Raw genomic sequence first — 25,446 nt, forward strand, 5'->3', positions numbered from 1 at the left:
CTTAGTGACGTTTACCTCATTTAGTAAGCATAAAAACGATTCATGCTTATCACAGACAACTGCCCAGTTACCACTCGTATTTTGGATAGATCAATAATTGCATTAACGGATTCTAACTATTGACTATTACTAGTCAATGTGGAAAATGCTTCAAAAATCCCATTCCGTTTTCTCTTTCACAATTCCACAAAAAGCTTTTTATTTAACACCTATGAAAAACTAACAGGGCAATTACGCACGTGTTGTAGAGAAAGGCCTCATGTAGTTTAAGTAAACGTACTCATCTAGTGAATTCTACACGCAGTTCATATTGTTAATAACTGTGCAAACATTTTAGTGCTGTGTGCCTGCTCAACTGGTTATTGAAATATGATAGCAATCCGGTTCATTTTTGTAACGAGCACACAGTTTCGACATAGATGTTGAATTTATTCTTCATATTTATGAAAACATGTTTTTATTATTATCTGGGTAATCTCCCGGCATTTAGATAATTCGTTAGAATTTTAACCGGGAATTCATAATTTTTGTTATAGTCAAGGAAATGTGGTACTTAATCCTGTTTCCGTTTTTTCGTGGACTAAGTAGTTCTACTGTTATAAATAGCTGAGGACACTAGAATTCATGCATGGTATGCAAAGGATTTCAAATCTAGAAAAGAAAATCATACGAGTAATCCGACCGGCGCTAACCATTCACTCACAACAAGAGCTTTCCAAGAAACGACTTTTCCATCAGTCTAATCGTCCACTGCGCAAATGCGTTTTCAGCAGAAATGCACTTGACATTCGATGACATGCATCACATAGCACTCACCTTTTCTTTCGGAGTAGCCGGTGTATCTGGCGTTGCTGAGGTCCTGCAGCAGGTTGTCGAGCTCGGAGAGGTTGTTGTTGAGCGAGGGCGGGGGGTCGCGGTGACCGGAGCTCACGTGGTGCGACGTCGGGTACTGGCTCTTGGTTGTCGTCGTCGTCATCGTCTCCTGGATCATCCGCTGGTTCTGGTACGTCGGCTGTAAAGGCAAGGAGAAATAAGAGGTCAGATTACGTCAGACTGCGTGGTTTTCCCTTCCAGGAGCTCAGCTAGGAATTAATTCTGGGAGGGGGGGGGGTTTAGGTGCGACTAATACCGGGGTGTTTGGGGGTTTGGAATACCCACCAGGATAAGCGGTAGGTGATAGATTAATAACTTGCGCAATTATAAGATAGATAGTTCAAAATGGTGAGTTTTTACGGCTTTCTGAGGGATACTTCATTAATCCTTACACTATTTTATTAGTAATATCAATACAGTTAAGTAAAATGGATTAAACTTAAAATTTCTCTGAACTCTGGGGGGGGGGTTGTTTATTCCCCAACCCCCCCCCTCGCTGCGCCACTGTTCCCTTCAACTATATCTATATACTATAAATATAATATTAAAAAAATATAAACCGGCCTCGGTGGTGGTGTGGTGATGTCCTTGCTTTCCGGTCGCGGTTTCGAGTCCCGCCTGGGTAGGCTGGCCCTATCCAGGACATGAACGTTCGCGTGTTCGTCTGATTGTTAAAAACCTCGATGTATAAGGCCAATGGTGTTGTTTTCCGTGGTAGAGAAATAAATAAAATATGCCCACTTCCGACCATTGACTGACTGATTCATACAAATGCTTGGTGTGAACGAGACGAGATACGACAAGATGTAATAAAATCAACCCCTTCTAAAATCACGTGAAACCCTAAGACAAGTTTTCGAAACACAAAAAAATTATATCTATTACAGTGTTACCAATTTCCTATATGCCTCTACTTTATGAGAACATTTTAGGGGTCAGTAACTCGAATGTAATGCGTAATTTGAACATCGCGGAGAAGCTTGGTAATAGCACCAAAGTCATTGAAAAAGCCTATAGTCCACACACCTTGTAACAGTGAGAAAGCCTGGAAGCCAAGAACTGTTTGATATTCCTAGGATTCGATTTAAGTATGTTAGACATCATCGAAAAGCTATCCATAAGGATCAAACGGCAGGCTAAGATTGTAACAACTGTCATAGAGAATAAAAAAAGCCGCAGACCTTTTCCGCGGCCGTCAGAGGGGACAGATCCCCCTCAAAGCGAGAGAAAGCGAGCATGTAAACATATAGGCCCCTTCATGCACTTAACCGTTAAGGAAGTTGGTCATATCATCATCTGGGACACTTGACGTCACGCTGTTTATATTTTCACCTGAAGAGCCCATTCGCATGGCATTTTCACGCAGATAATGGCAAAATATACATTTATTTAAATATAAATGAATAAATATAGTGAAAAAGACGAAGACCTTGTTGATAAGAACCAGTAGAAATTCAAACGAACCAAAAAATAAAACGAAAAGATTTTTTGCATGCAATGACTCCAGTGCTTAATTTCGGCCGGACCGGCATCTCTTAAGGGGGTTTCACACTGTCAAATTCTCGTCAAATTACGTTCGAGACTCGTTGAACAATCTTTATTGAATCTATATGACGTCATGCCAATCGTCATGACTGCGGACATTTGGTCTTGAATGCTCTTGAATCACTTCGTTTCCATCAAATTCGTCTTGTCTTGAACGGTTCTAATTTCTATTGAATCTCGAATGGTATTGAAGCGTTTCGACCAATCAGTGAACGATACATAGCTTTCCGAGCCTTGCCAACGCGACCTTGGAGATAACTATTGACATCATGGCCGTTTGGGAGAGGAACGCTGTGGAAGCCCTCATTAGTTTTTACGAGGAAAAAAGGTGTTTGTACGAAATAAGCTCCCCAGATTACCACTTGAAGTAGAAGAGAAGTTCGGCGCTGCAAGACTTAGCCACTAATTTGTTGCCTGTAAGTAAAATTATAATTATAATTGTTTTGGTTAACCTTGACCTATACCTACCTCGTGAAGGTATTAACTAATGCAATATTTATATAAATATATATTACGTATATATTATATGTGATATCGGAATGCTTCGATAATTGTCGTGATAATATTTTGTACGTTTATTTCCTTAAAATTATAATTTCATTCACAAATATACATTTCTGGAGCTAGGGCTTGTTTCGTTCAAGTGGTGTTGGATATGTTTTTATTTAGATAAGTGGTGGTCCCGTAGTGGCCTTTATATCGAGTTTTTTGTAATACGAGGTTTCAATGAATCCTACAAAGAATTATTTTGTGGTTACAGCCGATATGGTCTTTTAAAATATATGTGTACTCGATACTCCCAACAGTTTCGACCTGGTACCACAGCGGAGGACGTGAAAACGAAGATAAATGGCCTCCGCACACAATACATGGTTGAAAAAAACAAATTAATCAGGTCGAAGAAGAGTGGAGCAGGAGTGGAAGAGGTTGTAAGGCCAAAATTGTGGTGCTACAACAATTTAAGTTTCCTTGAAAGGCATACGGCACCCAGGAAGAGCATATCAAACTTGGATCCAGTGGATCTTAACAAGGTATGCCGATGACACTTGCAAATAAATTCGTCTTTATTACGTATAATTTGTTTTGCTGGAATGTGCATTATTTGCTTCTGGCATGAAGTAATAACATGAAAAGTCAAATTCAAGGGGCATGTTTGGAACGAGTCTATTGTTTGAGATCGTCCATTGACTCCGTTATTTACCATTGTTGATCATCTATTTTGGTTTACTGTTTACGGAAATTTGTGATCTTACGTTGAGTGCCCACTTCAACGCAGTTCCTTCTGCGATATTTATGTTTTAGCTACGCTTGAATTCACGAAGGGACTTCTTTGCACTTCTGAACATTACATTAATTTTTTTGTCTGTAGGAAACCCCCAATGAAATACAATCAGGAGAGTTATCAGATGTCACGGCAGAAGAGCAGCATGAAATTGGTACCATCCCAGTCCCCTTATTCAGTGAAGAGTCCACCTCTGCCAGCGCTGACCACTGCAACATCTCCTCAAGAAGCGGGTCATCAAGAGGAGTACCGACCCCCAAGAGGAGAAGGACTGAGGAAGCAGACATAACTACCTTCCTCTCAAAGGCTTCGTCAGCCCTTGAGCAAGGGACACTGCGGAAAAACACAAAATTTGAAAATTTCGGCCTATTTGTAGGGCAAGAAATTGCCGATATTAGTGACGAAAAAAAACAGAAAGCTGCAATGCAGAAAATTTTTGATTTAGTAATGAAAGCTAAAGATGATGAGAATGAAAGTTTACTATTTTTGTATGTTTTTTATTTTATAATTTTAATTTACATTTTGTTACATTGAATTTGATTGTAAAATAATTGTTAATTATATAATTTGCTTGGTGGAATCACTGTTGTTTGGTCATTTCTTCAACCCTCAATGGCCATTAGTTAAAAAATCTTGAGTATATTGCATGATTTAAGAATTTGTTTCTACTATCATACCAAATAATCGCATAACATCAGGTAGTACGTAAGCTATATTAGTTGTTCAATTATTATTATTATTATTATTCAAATTCTGACAAGGTTGCAAACTAACTTAATTTGAAGAAGTTCTGGAATAAACTTTGGTTTCTGAATCTTAACTTATAGCATTTTAGCCAATAGTCCTTCTATTTCCATGCGATGCAAGGACGCAAATAAGTGCTCTCCTTCTTAACACGATTCATTCCAGCAATTTCCTATTTATTAACCATAGGTAGATAAACCATCATCATAGATTTTTTAATATTGGTTCATTATGGCATAGTAGGCCACTATCACACAAAAAAAGTCTTGATTTGGTTCAAATATAAAAAGCTTTATAGCGCAAGAAGGTTGTGAGTCATCAATAAAGCCAATAACACAAATGAAAAGTGGAATAATTTTTCATAGAACTGCAGAAATATTACAATCTATACTACCACAAAAATCACTAATAACAAAAGGGGGAATGAAATAGAGGAATTCATTAGCACTACCACAACCTACATGCCATTTCCCAATGGTAGTATTTCATCAGTCACAAAATATTCGCAAAATTCATCCCTAATAGCTCTCGCATCGTTATTGTGCCTATTTCCACCCTGTCTTACCAATTGACCGTCAAGTATTGGGCCCTCCCTCCACACTCCAGAAATTACCCTTCCATCACTCATCACTCTATCTACCAGACCTTGAGGCAAGTAATTAGCGTCCATCTTTGATCTCAAAAATTTGTGTAGTACTATACAGGCTAGTGTCACAATTTCCACTTTTTCAACAGAGAGATTGATACAGTTTAATAGTATTCTGAAGCGGTTCGCTAAAATACCGAAAGCATTCTCTGATGTCCGCCTTGCCCGGCTAAGGCGATAATTAAAATTTCTCTTCTGCAAACTCAGTCCCCTATCTGGATATGGTTTCATTATGTTATATTGTAGAGGAAAAGCATCATCTGCCACAATCACATGAGGGACACCGAGTACACGGCCAGGCAAAGCTATGTTCGGGGGTATATGCAAAGAATTTTGGCGCAATGCCTCAGCAAGGGTGCTCTCACGAAAAACACCGCCATCACTCACTCTACCATTCACCCCGACATCGATGTATAAAAATTTATATCTGGCATCTACTAATGCTAACAGCACAATACTGTGTGAGCCTTTATAATTGAAATAGAAAGACCCGTCTGCTCTTGAGGATCTAAAATGTATATGCTTCCCATCAAGAGCACCAATGCAATTGGGAAAATTCCATTTTTCCTGAAATTCCCTTGCTATTTCCCCCCATTCATCAACACTTCTCGGCATCTGAAATGAAAGATAATACATTAAAAATTCAAATCGAGGAATGTTATACTTATGTTCATATTAAATGGAGTATATTGTACAAATCTATCTAAGTATTTATCTAATTAGCTCGTTTCAAACAACTTACCTTCAAGAAATTCTCTTTCAGAACTTCATAAATAGCTCTGCATACTTGAGGTACAAAAAGAGAAATAGTATTGTGAGCAATCCTCGTAGAGTACTGTAGACTTTTGTAAGACTACAGTACTCCACGTAGTGGCTAAAAATCTCAGAGTCACCGCCAACCTATGTTTTGCCGAGATACATTCCCGTAAAATTGTGTCTCTTTTAGATATGAGAGGCGACACCAACTCCAGTAACTCTCTAAAATTGTTGTTATCCATCCGGAGGAAGTTGGTGAAAGATTCCGGATCCTCCGTTTCCAATTCCCGGTACAGCAACCTCATGCTACCAGCGGCATACCTCCGGCTTAGCCATTCTCTTGACCAAAGCCTTCGACGATTTCTCCTCCGACCTTGCAGTACTGCTGCATCTACTCCTACGCAAAATGCCACTCTTGCTATATTTGCGTTGTCATTATCCATCGTCGGACGCAAAACCAGATTTAATAATTGTAATGATGTATCAAATGATGATATCAAAACGTTGTTATGAGTACGGGTTTCTACGCGCTTTATCAGAGAATAGAACGCTATACGTTTTTCCTTTGTCGATCATGTTGACTATCGGTATTCAAGTCAATTCAAGCTTTCTGGAACAGTCTGAAAGAACGTTCCACTCGATTCAATGTGTGTTGAACAATCACTCTTGAAAGACCGTCTCGAATGGTCTTGAATCTTCATTTAGCGTTCAAGACGACTTGTTCAACGTTCCTTGTTCATGACATCTCGAATAGTGTGAAAGAGGCTTTAGGGAAAATTTGGTACAATAAATCGTCGCGGCGCCGATACTGATAACCGGTGAACGCAACACGTCCAGTATGATGCGGTTGTCATGAAACGTTCCCAATTTCTAAATACCTTTCTTAAATTAAGTCCGACACTAGACAGTTTTTTAAAAGTGAGTGGTTGAAGTTTTGATATGATTTGTCTCTATCCATTTTTGAGAGTTGTATATTCATCAAACGTTTAAAAAATGCCATCTTTTCTTTATATTTGGCAAAGAATAATTCCTAACTTCTATTAGAATTTCTAAAAAAATCGGAATTTATAGGGAGGCGGCGGCTTATATTTGAAAATCATGTTTGGATTAAATGTTTGGGCATGCGTTGCGGTACCTAAAATTTTTAGAAATGAAGCACTGACTGGCGCTACAGTTGCTTTATCACAGCGCAACCCCAAATACTGCTAGACAAACTCGATACAGTCACAAAATATCTCCCAACCACTTGGAATCGCGCATATTAGTTTTGAGTTCGGAAAGTGGGAATAATTTTAAGATGTTACGAGGGCGGACGCCAATAATAACCTCGGCAGGGGGAAGGCACGATTTTGCCGAAGAGGCATCTGGAAAAAAATAACACTCTCTCACAAGATGATCCCGGCGGCGACCTAAAATTAAAACAAAATAATGATTCGGGAGAAGACTGGTGGGGGGGATGTGGGTGGATTTGGAAAACTGGGTAACGTGTCGGAGACTAAGGGGAATGGGCGGGCAAGGTTGATGAGACGGATGCCCATCGCAGACGGCGATACGTTCAAACTTCCTCACTACGATGGGCTAACCAGCCCACGCGCCTCAGGAACTTGGTGATGGCACGTGACGAACGTTTGGGCTCGTGACACGATAAGGTAACCGAAAACTGAGGTCAAATCACTCCCATAACAAGATGACGGCTGATGAGGAAGGCGTAATTTTACTCACATACTCTTAGACTAAAATACATGTGGAAATGAAAGGTAGTTGCACTTTTTCACAGTTATTCAATCACCTCTCTGGTTATGTAAGGATAAATTAATTGGCTTAATGAAGTTGATGGTTTGAGGCATTACTTTATGGAATTTATTCATATTGAATGTTTTAAGGCCTGAGGATGACTTAGTGCGGTGATACCATGGTAGTGATCTAATAAATTTTTTAAGTGAAAAAATATTTTTTCATTTAATTAATTGGCTTACGTAAGCTTTCAAATATTTTTCACACATTTTCTCATCGACTTTAAAATAGAAGCCAAATAAGTTATTCCTACGCAATAAGAATAACTTATTCGGCTTAATGCGCGGGTATGCGTTCCGGTACCTAACATTCTAGAAATGAAGCAAAGAATGACTCTACAGTTGTTTAATTAGCTACATTTAATGGTAATTTATATTCAAGCATTAGATGATGACTCTGTGAGCCGAAACGCGTCCTGCGCATTAAATAACGGATAGCCTGGGTGTAGGAATGTGGAGTAAAGAGGTAGAAAGGGTGTGGCGGGAAGGTACTCTGATATTGAAGTAGGAAACAATATCAGGACTGTCGAAGTGGGAGTTAAGGGCATTGTAAATGAATTTGATGTCTGATTGAAGTCGGAGACGGGAGAGACTAGGGAGGGATAATGAGGATTAAACTGCACTAGTAGGTGCCTCGCGGAGATTTGGGTTTCTAAAATTTCATCTGGAGCTTGATTATTTTCCTAATAAGGTATTCTTATTATATAATCGTATATTCTAATTGCCACCTTACCCCTTTTCTTATTTGAGAGATTATTCTTTTCTGATAAATTCTCTCCCGGGTGATATTGATCCGTTTTCTCTGACAATTAAAAATTTTACTCACCTGGCATCAACATATTTAACGCATGAATGACTATACAGCTGGATAAATGCTTTTGCTTTGGTTTTTTTATTAAACATTATAATAAATTATTTATTTATTTAATTATTTAATATTAGTAGTTATATGTGCACTATGAATTGGCAGTCTTGCTGTATATGTGCAACTCTATTAAAAAAAATAAAAAATATATGTATTCCCAATTTTTTTCTGTTATTATTATAGTTAATTAATTAGCGCCTGATGATGATGATTATTCATTGAAACCCGGGTCGCGTTCTTATATAAACAAATAAGTGGTAAAAGTATTTGTGTATATCCAGGAAAAACTTATTATTATAGTATTCCACCGATTAAGGTAGATTTCCATGGAGTACTAAAGAAGTGGTCTGGGAGCCTCCATTTCCTTCCAGCACTGCCTTCTTCAATTCACTGTAAGGCCTACTCTCTTTTAATCTATCTAAAAAAACCTATTCTTTTCCTTCCCCTCCCTCGTTCCCCTAACATTCTACCCTCTAACACCATTTTCAACATCCCCTACCCACTAAGCACTAACTCCATCCATACCTTCTGTCTCCTCCGAAACTCATCTAAAAGCTGCCTCTCCTCGCCAACCATATCCAGCACTTCGTCGTTCCTTATACTCTCCGTCCATTTGCTCCCTCTCCATTCTTCTCCATACCCAAGTCTCGAATGCCTCCAATCTTCTATCGTCTTCTTTCCTCAGTGTCCACGATTCCGCACCGTAGAAAGCTACGCTCTGGATCAAACCCTTCATTAACCTTTTCTATAAACTCTTACATAACAATCCTCTCAGAAGCTCCTTCCTGTTTATGAACTTCTCCTTTGCTAGTGCAATTCGCTTCCTGATATCCTAGCTAATGTGTTCGTTTTCCTCTGATGTGCTGCCAAAATATTTGAATTGCTCTACCTGCTCAAGTTTTTTCCCACCTACTTTTATCTTAAATCTCACATTCCCCGCTCACGATGCTTTACAAAACTGCATTACCTTAGTCTCCTTGTGATTAATCCTCATCCCATACTCCTCGCAACGCTCGTCTAACGCATCCACTAGAGCCTGCAGTCCCCTCCCGATAAATGCTTGAATTCTACTTAGAACAAATCTCTATTTAAGATACTATAGCTGCAGTACTGTAGAATGCACCAGAAGATGACGCGCCATGTCGAATCCTAAGTTGTACAATATTTAATTTATGTGGAATTAAAAATTCTTTGACATTTTATTACAGAATAAATCCTTCTTCGTAGGATGAGTGACTAAAAACATCAATTGGACATTAGTCTAGGCTTTTGAGCAGAGGGAAACGTATCAGAAATGGCGCCTAACGACTTGCCCCGTTTAAATTTAGTTCCCCGTTGCGCCGATGGGACATTAACACCGCCATCTTATGGGGCACATAAAAAGTTTAATTCGGACCCGGGAATGCCATGAGTTTTTCCTACTTTATTTTTTTCCTCTACTTTATTTTCCGACTAACGAGAAGGCTACCACAGCTTTCGTTATTTTAGTAAATTTATTTCGTCCCTAACCTTGCCTTCTTCACTTGCACCTCCTAAAGATAATTGGCGATACCTCTTCTCATTAAGAGGATGGAAATACCGTTTCACAAACGAGACCTTTTAGCTAACCAGGCAATGAATCGAAGAAAGTAAAAAAAAATTCAATTTCTGCACGCGTCCCAGTAGCAGTGAATGATCGCTCTCGAGTTCATTCATCCACATATCCACGTCAATTTAGCCTTCCCTAAGTGACAGAGTTCACTCTAATAAGGAAACATGTATTACTATCCAATTAACGTGGCGAAACATTCGTCAACCGTGTCAAAGGAAATCACAATTGGCCGTGAAATTCCCCTCCGTGACAAAAAAAAAAATTGCAATGCACACTTCAATTTTATGAAGAAAAAGATCAGAGTTGGATATGATTCAAAATTAACACAAAATATTCATAAAATTTGTGACTATTCTTCTTTTACGTATATCCTTATCGTTGCAGCCACGAAAAACGAAATTGCCATCAAGTTAGAAAAGCACAATAGGTAAATTTTTTCCAGTCTACGACGATTTGGTAGATTTTATCCACCATGTCATATAAACACTGTAACTTTGTCATATACACCCTAATTATTAAATTTATGCTTGATGCAGAAGATTAGGACTGCAAATCCATCCATTTTAAAAATGTACACTCAATACTTGCCGAGGTAATTTTGAATTTAAGAGTTGTACACTGTACAGCGGCCAAAGATTTCTAAACCAAAGGAATTTTTCGCTCACGCCACGCTTGCTCGCATTAGTATTTCAAGCCTGTTCACGGCTAAGACAAAGATAGCACTAGTGTACTTCGTAAGAAGTAAGCTATTGGGAATGCAGTTTACAATTTAGTCAGGAGAGCGATCCAACGGAGAATGTTTTGTCTGGAGGGTTACGCATTGGCAGGCTTTCTGACCAACCTAAAATTATCCAGGTGAAACGCCGAAAATTTATGAATGCAGGATATTGAGCAATACTTATGATGGTACCTTCGTACTCAGTGAGATGAACAAAACAGTCTCAAAAAGAAGAAATAAAAGAGTAAGGCGACCATGAGACTATGCGATTACATATGAGTGGGTTGGAAGCGAAGGGGTACAAGTGAATTCTCTTTTCTATACAGAGTTAGGGACAGAAATTAGGTATAGAAAACAAAGGAGATTAATTATTCACTGAGAAGTGCATTTGATTTTCCACTCGATGTTAGCACAAAACAGAGACTCAATCGTTTCCCTTGGAAACCAGGTTTTTTGTGAAATCATTCTAACAATTAAACTTACCTAACTCTGTTAAGAAAAAAATCACTTGTACCCCTAGACTTCCAACCCACTCATATAAGATTAACTTATAGGAAAAAAGATAAAAGCATAAGATGAAAAGAAAAGATGTATCGCCAATAAACTACAAAGAACAATAAGCAAATTAGGACGCTATCGAAATACATCGACACTAGATGATTTACTTATTGAAGAATAACTGAAAATAGACGGCACTAAAAATAAATACTTACAGATTCAACAAAAGTCATCCTTATCACTATTTTGAATTTGTTCTATATTGAGCATTAAATTTCTCATTTTTCCCAAAACAAACTATAAGTATCGGCTGGATTTAACAAATATGCATTCGTAAATTATTTTCAACGAATAATTCAAGCATGTACTCCAAGAAGATTTTTTTCGGTACTCAAATACATATTATGATAGTTTTTGGAATGCATAATTGACATATTTAGTGCAAACTTGTCTTTTTCGATCGAAATTACCGATTCATCGAAAAGATCGATTATTCGATAATTTTGATTTATTTGTTTAAATTTTAGCTTTTTATCACCGATTGAAAATCGATTTCGGCAGATATCTTCCCTTTCGGAAGATCGATTTCGCTCGATCGAATCGATATTTTCGATTAATCGATGATTTCGATTTATTTGTTCAAATTTTAGCTTTCATTCAGATTAATAATCGATTTCGGCCGATATTTTTCCATCGCTAGTGGGGAGCATCATCTGAACTACACGGATACGACCCATTTGGACTCATCCTGTATTGGTAGGACGCCATATCGTAAATATCGTTTCGTGGAGTAAATGAGACGCGAGCTAAAGCGAATAAAAACACGCCTCTCCGCATGGGAACGGTGCGGCGTTAAATTATGCCGCACCACCAACCGCCCCGATTCTCCACACCCGCCGCTCTCTTTGGTCCGTGGCCACGGTAAACAACATCCGCGGGGGAGAATTTTTTTCGCGCACCTCCTACGTCTCACAAAAAATATATATACACGCAGTGGGAGGTGCAATTAAAAACAGCGGGGAGTGAGGAAAAATCGGATTTCGTACTAATCAAAGTGCACTTTCCGGGTATTTATTTATAGATTTTTTTACATAGAGCATGATGTAAAAGAAAAATTTTCGATTCGATGAAATACAAACTTTTATACGAAAAGAGAAATAGACTGTTTTATCTTTTGGATTATCATGTTTCATGCGATATTAAGTACACATTCTCATTCACTCTAAGTAATATTATGCACAAATTTATTCAGGATCTTTGAGTTGTACTTTCTGATTATGCTTTATTTCTCGGTTGATAATGTCAATGTATTTGTTTGGTTGCTCGGTTAAAAACGTCTAAAAACCACGACCATAAATGTTTATCATTATTGTAACTATAGTAATCACACCGATGCTCAAACGTGGAACTTCAGGAGCCTGTATCACGCAGTACAGCATTAATATTGTTTGTATAAGGAAAAAATTGGACATGTGGATTGAATGGACAGAAAAATTACGAGGAAGAAAACTGACACCATCCAGTCTCTTTCCCAAAAGTTTCAAATGATATTAGCGAAAATTACCGGCCACTTCTTATGATTTGGTGATTTCATTAGGTTTCTGGCTCATTCAAAGATATGGGAAAAGTATTGCAAAAAACATAATCGGGCTCAATAACAATTACACTTTCGAATTTGCCGTCGAATACAATTAAAAATCACTCTTTTAAAAAGTAATCATTAAGATTACAACTACTTTTAATCTTGCTCATGTGCATGATGTAATTGTTGTCAATATTTTTTAAACGGGGAAAACTTCCATGAAAACTATGGTTAAATTATTTTTGTGTTTTATTGTTAAATTATTTATGTGAAAATGTTTTATTTAGTCACTTGAAAAATCAATAAATATTATCCACCAAAAATTTACACCTTAAGATGAGGTTAATGAAGCCGTAACTGCCTTTCGATCAGGGCTCGCAGAATTCAAATGTTCACTTCTGATAACTAAAATGTAACGCCCGAGCTTTGGAGTAGATTACAATCACAAATAGATAAGAAAACGTATGGATTATGTGTAAAAATAAATTTAAAAAATTTACGATTAAAAGTAGAAACTACTATTTAAAAATGTATCAATTACAAGTAAATATTATTAAAAATATATTTCGATTACAAGTAAAAATTACATTAAAAATGCATCGATTTCAAGTAAAAATTACTTTTCGAAAGTTTATCGATTTAAAGTAAAAATTAATATTTTTTTAATGTGCTTTGATATGCGTACATTAGTATTTACTACTAACACTTCATTAAAACTTTAGTGTGCCTACATTTGTAAGTACTTGCTACTAATACCACAATCACGTAATATGAGTACATTTTTTGGGATTTTTTCAATACCTCAACTGTGTATTTTGAGTGTTTTACGGATGAATAATAAACATGTTTAACGAAAGAATGAATAAAAACGAACTGCATTTATAAAACCAGTCAATTTTTTCGATTAATCGGTCTTTTGGTTCAAATTTCGATTTGCTGAAAATTCGAACTTTTTATTTCGATAAAAAATCGATTACTCGAAAATTCGATCGTGACTGACATTTGTCCGTCACTAAACGCGGCAGAGTTGAAATATTACGCTAGCCCACCAGGGGAATGGGAGAAATGGTGAAAGTAGACACACTGCCCTCCTCCGCCGCCTTCATCCACTCCAAAAATACACGCTCTATCGGGTCGCCCCGCCCTTTTCGGATCCCATACCTCCGCCCCTCCACGATAGAGCGAGGAAAACTCTTCCGCACGCCTCCGTCCCCAAAAAAAACCTTCCAAACACGAATATTACATTAGAGGACTCTCGAGTCCGCTGCTAGAAATTAGAAAGTGCATTAAAATCACATTTTAAAATCGCCCCACGCGGCGCCATCAATCATCGATTTCCACTTTTCACGAAGAAATACACGGCAATAATACGTATCTGAGCCAATAAATAATACAAACTACACATTTAACAAATGCGAGAAGAAGGTCACCTAAAAAAGACCACTTCCGCTCCGGTTTATGGCGAAAGTCACACTGATACCGCTGCCTAGAGGCGCCGCTGAATAAAATGCGTGCGAAATGGCAACGGATGTAACGCCTAACCGCCATGTTCTTGGGCTTCCTTTAATGGAGTCCCCTTGCTTTCAAACATCAACCAAACCTACGTGACATGGCATTTGGAACGCACAGTTTTCCTTAGTGTTCACGGATTGTCTTTTTGCACCGAATCCAATATGCTCGCTGCATATTCAAGGTATGGCCGGAGGAGTGCGAAATAGCACCTCACTTTAACATTATCGTCTGAAAATATTCCCACAATACACTTGACGAATCCAAGCTTCTTCAGTGCTCTGTCACAAATATTTATTACGTGTGTTCCCCGCGATAGGTTCGAAGTTATCGTAAATAGGTGTCGTATAGTGCTCAGCGTCGCTAGGCACGGGTGCATATTGCACGGGTGCGCTTCCTAGATAGTAGAAGAATTGAACCACCGACTCACATCCATTACGTCCCTGCCCTTGATAACTCACTCCCAAGATAAATACGTTTTGCCGAAACTTTTTACAATAACAAACAAAAATTAAGCAACGCACATCACGAATAGTTACAGTGGCTTCAAAATTCGTGGGGCACTTGATGACGTTAAGTTTAAGTCAAGGCCGTAAGCACAAAACATTCGGGGTGGGCGTAGGGTTCAATGGCAGGATGCACGCATATATTTATCTCCCCAGGATTTCGGCTGTTTTTCAACCCCACTCGCTACAGTCTCGATTAAATTGTATCCGAAGACTTCAATTACCAAGTATTGTACTCTGAAGTACCATTCAGAAAACCTAGTTCTTCAATACAATCCGAGCCCACGGAATTATAATACTCACATTTGAGTACCAATAGTACATGATTATTGAAAGTGGAAAGATAAAACATGAGCGTCCACTGTTGTTTTGCGCGGGAACCTGTTTGGAAAGGATTTATTGGATAAAAAAAGTCGTCAATGCTGCAACCCATGATTTAAACAACCGAAAACAAGGTAGGCAGGTACCACCTCGAAACGGAAATTCACGAATATCGTCTGTTTGCGTAGGAGTAATATTGAATGGAAATCGAGCTGAACGGGGCCATGCGGAGAAAAATATACATCAACAGAGATCGAATGACAACCTAAAGATAGCACCGCTGGCTCATAACTCGAGGAAACGATACCCTAGCGCCGATTCCTAGAAGATCGTAACGCGGAAAACAAAGCTAAACATCAAATAAAAACCAAATACGTTTTTATGCTATATCTAATTTTGACATCAATAATAAATATTTATAACACTAAGATCCCCATCAAGGATCGTACGGCATTATAAATCCATAAGTTCATCTTACTTTACTCGATGGGGAAATAAAAACATCGCATGCATCACTTATCATGCATCCACGACATCCATTACATCCCTGGACAGCAACCTGTTACTGAGAGTATCATTATGAATTAAGTTTTGAACGGCACTATTTAAAAATAAGGCGCTATTTAATAGTAAAATTAAGTATTTACCACAAACAGACTAAAAAATAGCGCACACAGTTTCCGTATTTGTTCGCAAAACCGCCGATTTCAATTGGTGCTGAATATTATCAGTAAGTTTTTGCTAAAAGTTAATCTATTCTAAATTAAATTTCTAAAAATATAATGAAAATCCTTTTCAACAGGTACTTCATCTGCCAACACAACAAATGTATGAATTTCGAAATGAATTTTTCGAGAAATTCATAGTGGATAACATTTTTCGAAATTTGTGCGAAAAGTCGAGGAAATCACTGAAACCGTGTTCGTGAGTAGCACCAATACATGAAAACGAGAGTGCACGATAATATAAGGTAGAAAAAATGATCAGCTAAGGAAAAAACAGTCATTTTAAAGAAATAATACAACGACATCACACAAAATACGAACACGTAGACGGGGTAAGTAAACGAGAGGAAAGGCGAAAAGGAAATTTTGCCGACTGATCCAACGAAAGTAAATGCTTCTTTTCCTTCCGTCATTATAAATTTAGGACCCACTGAAAGCGAAAACACTAGAGTGAAGTCGTCGCGCAAGAGAAGACATCGGAGTAAAACAAATACGAGGTGCCTGACTGATTATACAAAGAGTCCAACAGGCATGAAGCCGACACCATCCACTAACCTGAAAACTGGGCGACGCGAAGTCACACCACAACAACCACAGGAAAACACAGAGATTTCTCACGTAAGCTCTCAATGCGAACATAAAATATGGCGTTATTTCACTAATTTATGCATTCAATAAAAATCATCATTTAAATTTCCAAACACTTTTAATATATCGCCAACCTCAGGTCCAGCAAGGGAATTTCAAAATTAAGGTAAGGACACTTGACAATATCAACACGTAGAGTTGTTTCTTAATCCGGAAGCTTAGGTAAGGCTTAATCCGGAGGAATTATAATAAATTTATGAATTGAAAGTTACTGGAAATTTTCTAAAATTACTTTTAATTTAATTTTACAAACGTTTACAACGCATTCTGCATTAAAATCTGACCGGACCCTACTAAAGATACGAAAACCTGATATCAACAAAAAATGTATTGAAACCGGAAATGCATTTTATTCAATTTAAATTTTCATAAATATCAGCACTATTTTCGACAATAAAACAATTTTTGGATGCTCTATATTAGACTATTCACATAAAGAGCATGGGTACCATAAATTTGAAGGCTGGGTTACAATATTCTCATCCTGGAAATTTGCATTGTTTTATTTTAACGAAATTATTGAAGTTTGGGTATTTTTTCATCAAATACCAGCCATTGAGATAAGACTGTTATCCCTAACTTATTTAAACATAGTCTAAGGCAGGATTATTCGTTAAAGATGTGATATTTATAATAAAATACCATCTGATGACGATCGGTAAAGCCCTAAAGTGAAGGTTTGAATTAAATATAAACGCAATGGAAAACAGCCCAAGATATTACTCTCGACATTAACACATAATGTTTATGATACTTTCTTCTTCTATATTTACTTTGATAAAGTCATCTCTGAAGGGGAAATAGGTGTAGTGTGCATGAAATTCGCAGAAGAAATATTTAAGAAAGAAAATCTCTTTTTCAGCGCACATTCCAAGTCACACACGTCATCACTTCGACTTACACACGTCCTGAGTAGATATTTCAGTATATTCAGTTTTTTCTTCCTCTTGACCTCACTAATAGTAATGATAATAACACTAGCTCTAGAGGCCCTATAGGTATGTATGAAGAGTGATCGTCCCAACTTCTTTCTATTTGGGCTTGGGAATTTTTTTGTGTTTTTGAATTTACGGCGATGATGCACTTCTTAATTTAATCTCTGGAAGTTAACTAACGAAGTCTATTTTCCTAAGTCTCTATTTGAAGCATGATTTGTGAGAGCCTAAACTGTGATGGCCATTTCACACGCAAGGGAACATCACTGACACGACTCTCGCTATACATCCCACGAAAAGAAACAGGCCAAAATGAAAACGCTCACACAAGTGCGGTTCCACTGAACTTAATTATTTCCACGAATCTATTTATTACCCTCTTGGCGAGTATACAGTACTTCCACCGCAGACAAGATATACCCTCTACAGGAGAAAAACACTCCGAAAGGATCCCCGTGCCCAATTCTGTAACATTGCTCCCAGTCCCAAAATTTTAAGTGCATTCGTCACGAAATGTGCTCTTTTAACACGAGGTACTTTGAGCATCACCACTAGTGCTGTAAACGTGAAAGACAATGGTGTACTCAGATACTTCCGACAATTTATCCGCAGCTCTCTTGGCGAGTGTAATGCAATTAACGCAAGGGTACCTATGCATCTGAAACTTGGCGAGGTGTAATACGTTTAAAGCAGTAAAACTATGAAAGCTAAATGGTGTCCGTACAAAAAAGACAATGCCCAGGGTTACCACGAGGTGGAAACAGAAGTGGTTAATTAATGTGGAGCGACGCAAGAGACTTTATTTGACCTTATAGCGAAAAGATTTCGGGAAGTATAAAATTAAAGACATGAAAATTTAAGACGTTGTTTTTCCTTTCTTTAAATTCAATTGATAATATTGATTTCTTCAGAAAAAGTTTTGGATTTTTGGCCATAGGTAATATTTAAAAAACTTCAACTCATCGTAAACATTTCGTCATTATTGCGAAAATAATTAGATCTTTAATTCTTTCAAAAAGTTGTATCAATGTCTAGTTTAGGAACAGAGGCCCCAGATGATGGTCGCATGAAAGAACGAAACGTTGGCGATAAGTTGAACGTTGTTTTTAATATTAATTAGGACCTAAACTTCATAACCTTACCGAAGCGCTAAAAATAGCTTACAAAAACAAGATAAAAATATCCACATCTCCTTCCTCACTATAAAATTTTTTTTTGACTCTTTGGCGAAAGAAAATAGGATAGAAAGTTACTAATTTCATGCATCGCCGCCTTCAAAAAACTCAGACATGTTCTAATGCTACATAACGATCAAAAACCCATTCCATCCCTTTCCAATAATTTCCACTTAAGGCCTTTATATTTCAATCTAATAGCGAGTAATTTTGAGTTCCCATTTGAAGCTTTTCCCTCATGTAAAATGCTTACAACCTGTACAAAAGCGAAATGTTACCTCATTCGACAATTTTAGAACGTAATTCTTTTACATCGCTCAAGGCAGTTTCAATACTTATTGGATAAATCTACGGTTATGTGAGGTACACGTGAGAGATTGTATACGATTGGTTTCTTCAGATTAGAGCAGAATTGGGCTTCATTTCATAAAGGCCTTATTTCAGCGAAGTTATGTAAGCAGGGAAAAACATTTTCGATATCTACCTACTTCTAAAATACTCCAAAATGAAGCAATGAGATACTAAATTACGTCTATCCTCTCTGTTTGCTTCAACCGACATTAAAAAAGGAGAATCATGAGGTAGTAGATACATTGCTTTTTGAGACGTCTCCCTATGAAAGTTTTAGAACCACACACCCAAAGTGTCGCCCAAGACGCCAGCCACACGTTTGGATGAATACCATCCTTTTATCCCAGCTTTTGAAACCAATGACGAGCCAACTTGGCGTGAAGAGCCTCCTTGAATCACAGGATTATTTAAGAAGAAGAGGGTTGACATAATCTGCCAGGAAAAACAAAAGTAAAGATGAAAGCTTTGGTAGCCTTCTCTTTTGTGATTTTAACGCAGTCGAGGGATTTCAGTCTGACCTAAATCACTAAAAACGTCCCGAAAAGATAGAAGCGCACATTCAATCCGGCCTAATACAACCAAATCATTCCATGAAACTACAGAAATCAGGTTTAGCTTACTCTAAAGATACATTGGGTTTCACAATTCGGGTTCATTCAAACTGTTTTGCGTACATATTTTACCCAGCTATTGTCCAACGATTTAGGGAGACATAGATCACCAAGCCAAAGTATTAAATTCGATTTACTCCTGTATTTTACACAATAATTAACCACGAATATCACAAAAGAGGATACTTAAGTCGGCCTCTGAATGTGTTGTCACCCACCACGCATTTAAACGGGTTTACGAAATTCGCCACTCGTGTCGCACACGCACAAATAGATCCGAGTTTCATGGAGAAATAAGGTAAAATTAGGGGTATTAACCGAAATTTATACACATGATGATTGGATCTAATAAATTCATTACTTCATTAATTCATTCAATGCTATTCCTCGCAATAACAAAATTATAATGGGAAGCATTGGAAAATAAGTTGATCGCATTGCACTCATCACCGCGCCGCGGACATTTTTGAAAACAGATTAAAACGCGACCGAGGTGGCAACAGAAATCAGCTTTATATGGGATGGAATTGGCCCTCCTCTATGCAGTCCCCTTGAGATACGCAATAACTGTTACTCCCAAAGTCAAATAAACCAAAATAGTAGTGGAAAATGGAATACTCCAAATATACGAGCGAACTTTTTGAGAAAAAATTCGACTTGAACTAATATCATATGTCTTCACCATTTTTCTTGCTCACTGAATGGTAAACGGAGGATACAAGTTTACGGTTAGAACCCTTGGTGTTTTCGTGTCACAATTCTGGTTCATTCAAACTGTTTTGCGTACATATTTTACTCAGCTATTGTCCAACGATTTAGGGAGACATAAATCACCAAGCCAAGGTATTAAATTCGATTTACTCCTGTATTTTACACAAAAATTAAAGAACAAGGCGGTAGATTTATTAAGACTAATATATCTGTCATCGCATGCGAATAAAATTGTGCGCTTTGCAATACCGAAGCCGAAAAGACAAAGGCATTCCATAAGGTTTGGACGACTTTAGGAGTTCAAAATAAACACTCTCGCGAAGCATATTTACTATTCCCATTTATCCTGAGCCCACGTCGAGAACAAGACAGAGACCAATTAACATCCGGCGTTTCACAACCGGGCAAGAGGCGATTGGGACAGAAACACGGGTATAATTTTGGTGCTTACAAATGCAAGTGCTGGAAACAGCGAGAATCACTCGTTTAATGAGACTTCATACGGAAATTATAGTGCAGCAAATACAAAATAATTATGGCTCGTTTATGTTGGATCAGATCAGGCGTCACCTCGTCATCGCATTTTTTGTTTTGCTCCTAAATTTTTACTCTAGATAGTTGACGCCAGTACGAACTAATACTACAGATTATTTATAGGTAAAAAACGCACCGTTCATAAACTACAGAAAGTTAAAGCCAAGCGCTACGACGGGCCGCGAGTTTGCCCTGTTCACGGATGCTCTGGAAAACTTATGACTTCGAATTGAAATTTTATTCACAATTTATGCATTGCCATTTCTTTTATAGTGTGGCTTTGAAGGCGACACGAAGATATGGGAAATCGGAAATGGTGGAACTATGCTAAAATTACAACGGATGTCAGTGAGAATAACTCGTTTAATGAGGCTTCATACGGAACTTTAAGTGCAGCAAATACAAAATCATTATGGCTTGTTTATATTGGATCAGATCAGACGTCACCTCATAATAGCGTTGATAACTCTTTGAATCAACCAACAAGGTACATTTCCTCGAAAAAACGTGACATTTTCGAGGAAAACTACCAAGTCTTGCGTCACATTACACTAATAGTAAATTAACCGTTAGATGCAAATAGAGAGAGAAAGGGCAAGATAATTTATTTATTTTAATTGAACATAAAAAGCAAGAAAATTCGAAGAAAAATTTGATTGCATCGCATAACACCATGTGCTCAAATACATATATAGGTTAACAAGGCTGTGGTAGACTCGAAAGATATTTTTGGAAGTGGTGTTCAGAATATCGAATCACCGATAGAGATGAATAAAATAAATTGCCGCATCCAATCTTTTGAAACCGAATTACTATGTTTCTCTCGAAAATTTCATGAAAAACTAGGATGGCCAAAGTTGGTAGATACGGATCATTAGGCGATTATGAAACTTCATTATTATATGCAAAGCTTGATTGTAATAACGAACCAATTTATATCTGGTGTTTTAAAATGTTAGCGGGGTTTTAACGTTTCACAATATTTATTACACTTAACTTGAAGCTTTAAATAATACATCCAATGGTGAAAGAGCAACTCAAAAAGTTTTGTTGGATGGAAAAAATGAGCATGCGCACCAAATTTCTCCGTCACCATCCGTTGGAAAGCGCTATAAGTAATGATGGCGAACAGAACAGAACATTTTTTGTTTCACAGTTTGCAAAGACAGAATATGTAGTTACTATGCAACATATCGATGGATAAGTTCTAACAACACGTATGTCAAAATTTGGCCGGTTTGAAACTTTCGTCTACAAAGACGGACAACCGCAGTGCACATCCTGTGCATTACTCTTCTGAGACTTTATTAGCAATTACCACAATCAATTTGCAATTAGTAGGACGTGACTTCGGCATTTTTATAGTGGAAACTGCCAGAATGCATATACGAAAACTGGGGATATACATTGTTTTTAGATGCAAATTTCCTCGATATTGACGCTAAAATGAATAATGGGCGCATTCAGGGCGCTACTCAATAAATAAGTGAGCGCTCAGAGAGCTATCACAACAGCTGTGGAATTTCTCTCCGAATCGAACCGCTACGCAGCAGCGCAGTGATTTTTCAGTGGTCTTTTCGGCCGCTACTTGCCTGAGCACTCGTCACTGATTGGCGGGAGCTCAATTATTAGCTCTAGGCGGCCAATGGCGTGTTGTTATATGATTCGAAAGCCTCAACATAGTGCCCGCTCAACCTTTTGCATGACATAAAATGTTTTTTTTTTTTACCACGTAGGCTAGCCTTTCGGAAAGAGTTTCCTTCTAACTTTACACGTGGATTTATTGTTAATGCTGCTCTACTCAGCAAGAATCAACTAGAGAATCTCCTTTAGAGATATACACAGCGAGGTTGAACGGGAGTCAGACATTCCTGGAGTGCTAAGGAAAGGAAACTCAAACATGGTCCCTCGCTAAGGAGAGGGAATTCCTGACGTAACTCTCGGAGACAAAGATTGGAGCTATTTCATTCATTGCCTCCGGGGGACTGACTATACGGGGTACTCAATCTCACGCGATTTAGGCGATCCAACAGGAGACGACAAAATGAAGAAACTGAAAAATGGAGGCCTTTTTATTCGCAAGCTGAAGCTGCCACTGCTCTCTTTTGAATTCAAAATTGGGTTAGATGCAAGTGAAAGCGTTGCTTAGGGTGAAGATGCTAAAAAAATGCAATGGATATTCCACGAATTATATCATTAAAAATTACCAACAATATCAAGTGAAGGTGCTTCTAGTAGGGTCAGATAAAAGTAAGGTTTTCTAGAGGATATACAGGGTAAAGAAGAATAATATCACGAAATTTTTACCCTGGATAGTTGATGCTAGGATGAACCAAAATTACTGATACTTTTTAGGTCGAAAACGCACTGTTTATAAACTACAGAAACTTTTAACCAAGGGTTCCGATGGGCCGCGAGTTTTCCCTGTTGCTGGAAGCTCTGGAAAACTAATGACTTCGAACTGACATTTTCCATCATTTATCCATTATCATTGCTCTCAGACGGTGGCTTGAAGGCGACACGAAGATATGGTAATCAATGCGATGGTGGTTGGCGTAACATGGTGAAACTCCTTCATGATGCACAAAGGTTAAGAAAAGACTTCGCTGTTTCACAAAAATACAATATTTTATTATTATTTTATTGTTATTTTGTGAAACAGCGAAGTATTTTCTTAACCTATGTGCATCATATGGTAATCAGAAATAGAGGAAATATGCTAAACTAACAATGAATTATACAAATTACAATGTCACAAATTACGTACCATAATGATGTCATTAAATACTTTTTCATTCGCAGTTTATCGATTTATCCATTATAATTGCTCTCAGACGGTGGCTTGAAGGCGACACGAAGATATGGTAATCAGAAATAGCGGAAATATGCTAAACTAACAATGAATTATACAAATTACAATGTCACAAACCGCCGACCATAATGCTGAGGTCATTAAATACAATTTTATTCATCATTTATCCAATGTCATTGCTCTTACACGGTGGCTTGAAGGCAACACGAAGATACGGAACATCAAAAATTATAGAAATATTTTAAAATTACAAGGAATAATATAGATTACAATGTCACAAATAATTTATCCAATGTCATTGCTCTCAGGCATCACGAAGATATGGCACATCAAAAATGGTGGAAAAACGTGAAAATCCGTCTTTGAGACGGTCGTCTTGGAGTGGGGTGGGAACTTTTCCTGAACTCATTTCGAGGAAGAACGGAGGTGGAGGAAAGGGGGCAGGGGGTGGAGGTTGGCAGAGTGGTGTCAGGGGGTGGGGGACGCGGGGAGGGCGAGCGTGGGAAGGGAGGGGGAGGGAATCACAGACTCGGGTTCCCCACAGCTATTCCCGGAGCGTGGATCACGTGACCGCACCCCGCAACGACTCCAACCCTCCCCAACCCCCACCCCCTGATGGCTCCACCTCTGACTTCCTCAAAGCCCACTCGCGAATGAAAAAAGAGAAGCACGGTAGCTGATACTCCCCGCTTGCACTACGCTCTGTCAGCTGCTACCAGCTCCTTAGAGGTACTGCACCAGAAGATAGCAACTTATATTAAGTTTTCGCCGAAAGTAGGGTCAAGAGGGTAAAAAGTAGACCTGTACGCGTGGGCTTGTCAGTGAATTTTTCGCGTCGGTTCCAAGGGGGCTTGTGACAGCCCCTAGCTAATGCATACGAGGGCCTTAGAATCCTAGGGGCACAAGCGAGATTTTTATAATTTTGGAGGCAAGAGGAGATAATGGTTGGAACGGTAGACAGTGTTGTGGCAAAGGGATACAAGAGAATAAATAGTAATTATAAACGTAAAGATTCAGTGATTCACTAGTATTCCTTTGCCACAACAATATTGTGTACCCTCCTACCATATTTGCACTTATCTACAAAATAATACAAATTGCACTGGTACCCCTTAGGAGATAACAGCTGATAATGGTTGGTAGGGTACACAATACTGTTTAATAATGTCGTCTTTATTTCACAAACGAATTTAGGACTAGATGGTCCTATCATGCAATTAATTTGTTTGACAATCACATACATCCATACTCTGGATGGAGGTCAAGCTACCCAGGCGGGATTCGAACCCGCGACTTCTAGTTTAGTATTAGGGGACTTTACCCCGGCGCCAACGTGGCCGGCAAAGGGATACAAGAGAATCGCTTGTAATTAAATACGTAAAGATTCAGTGATTCACTCGTACCCCTTTGTCACAACATTGTCAACCATATCAACCATATCTGCACATATCTCCAAAATAAAGTAAATTGAACTTGTATGCCTGGCCAACGGATATCCTCACTAAGTCTCTCACATGAATGATTATGAAGTCAGTGGATAGATAAACGATGGTGGTAACTTAGAAAAAATGCCAGACAATTTATGCAATATTATTTTCACTTTTAATATTAATAGAAACGCAAGTCGACTCCAGTGGCGTGGTGTGAAGTCCTCGCCTGCTAATCATGGAGTAGCAGGCTTGCGAGACCCGTTCGTGAGTGGTATCCAACCATTC

General features: G+C 38.2%; 1 protein-coding gene across 7 annotated transcripts in view; it reads right to left on the minus strand.

Moving 5' to 3' along the window:
- LOC124159088 (leupaxin) overlaps positions 1–25,446 on the minus strand; it is a 575,831-nt gene that overhangs the window by 43,464 nt on the left and 506,921 nt on the right. For all 7 annotated transcript variants that reach the window (XM_046534629.1, XM_046534628.1, XM_046534631.1 and 4 more), the window contains one exon: positions 817–1,012. In XM_046534629.1, the coding sequence (XP_046390585.1) occupies positions 817–1,012 (196 nt within the window). The remainder of the gene's footprint in view (positions 1–816; positions 1,013–25,446) is intronic.

Source organism: Ischnura elegans, chromosome 5 (assembly GCF_921293095.1).
Source record: "Ischnura elegans chromosome 5, ioIscEleg1.1, whole genome shotgun sequence".
Lineage (NCBI taxonomy): Eukaryota > Metazoa > Arthropoda > Insecta > Odonata > Coenagrionidae > Ischnura > Ischnura elegans.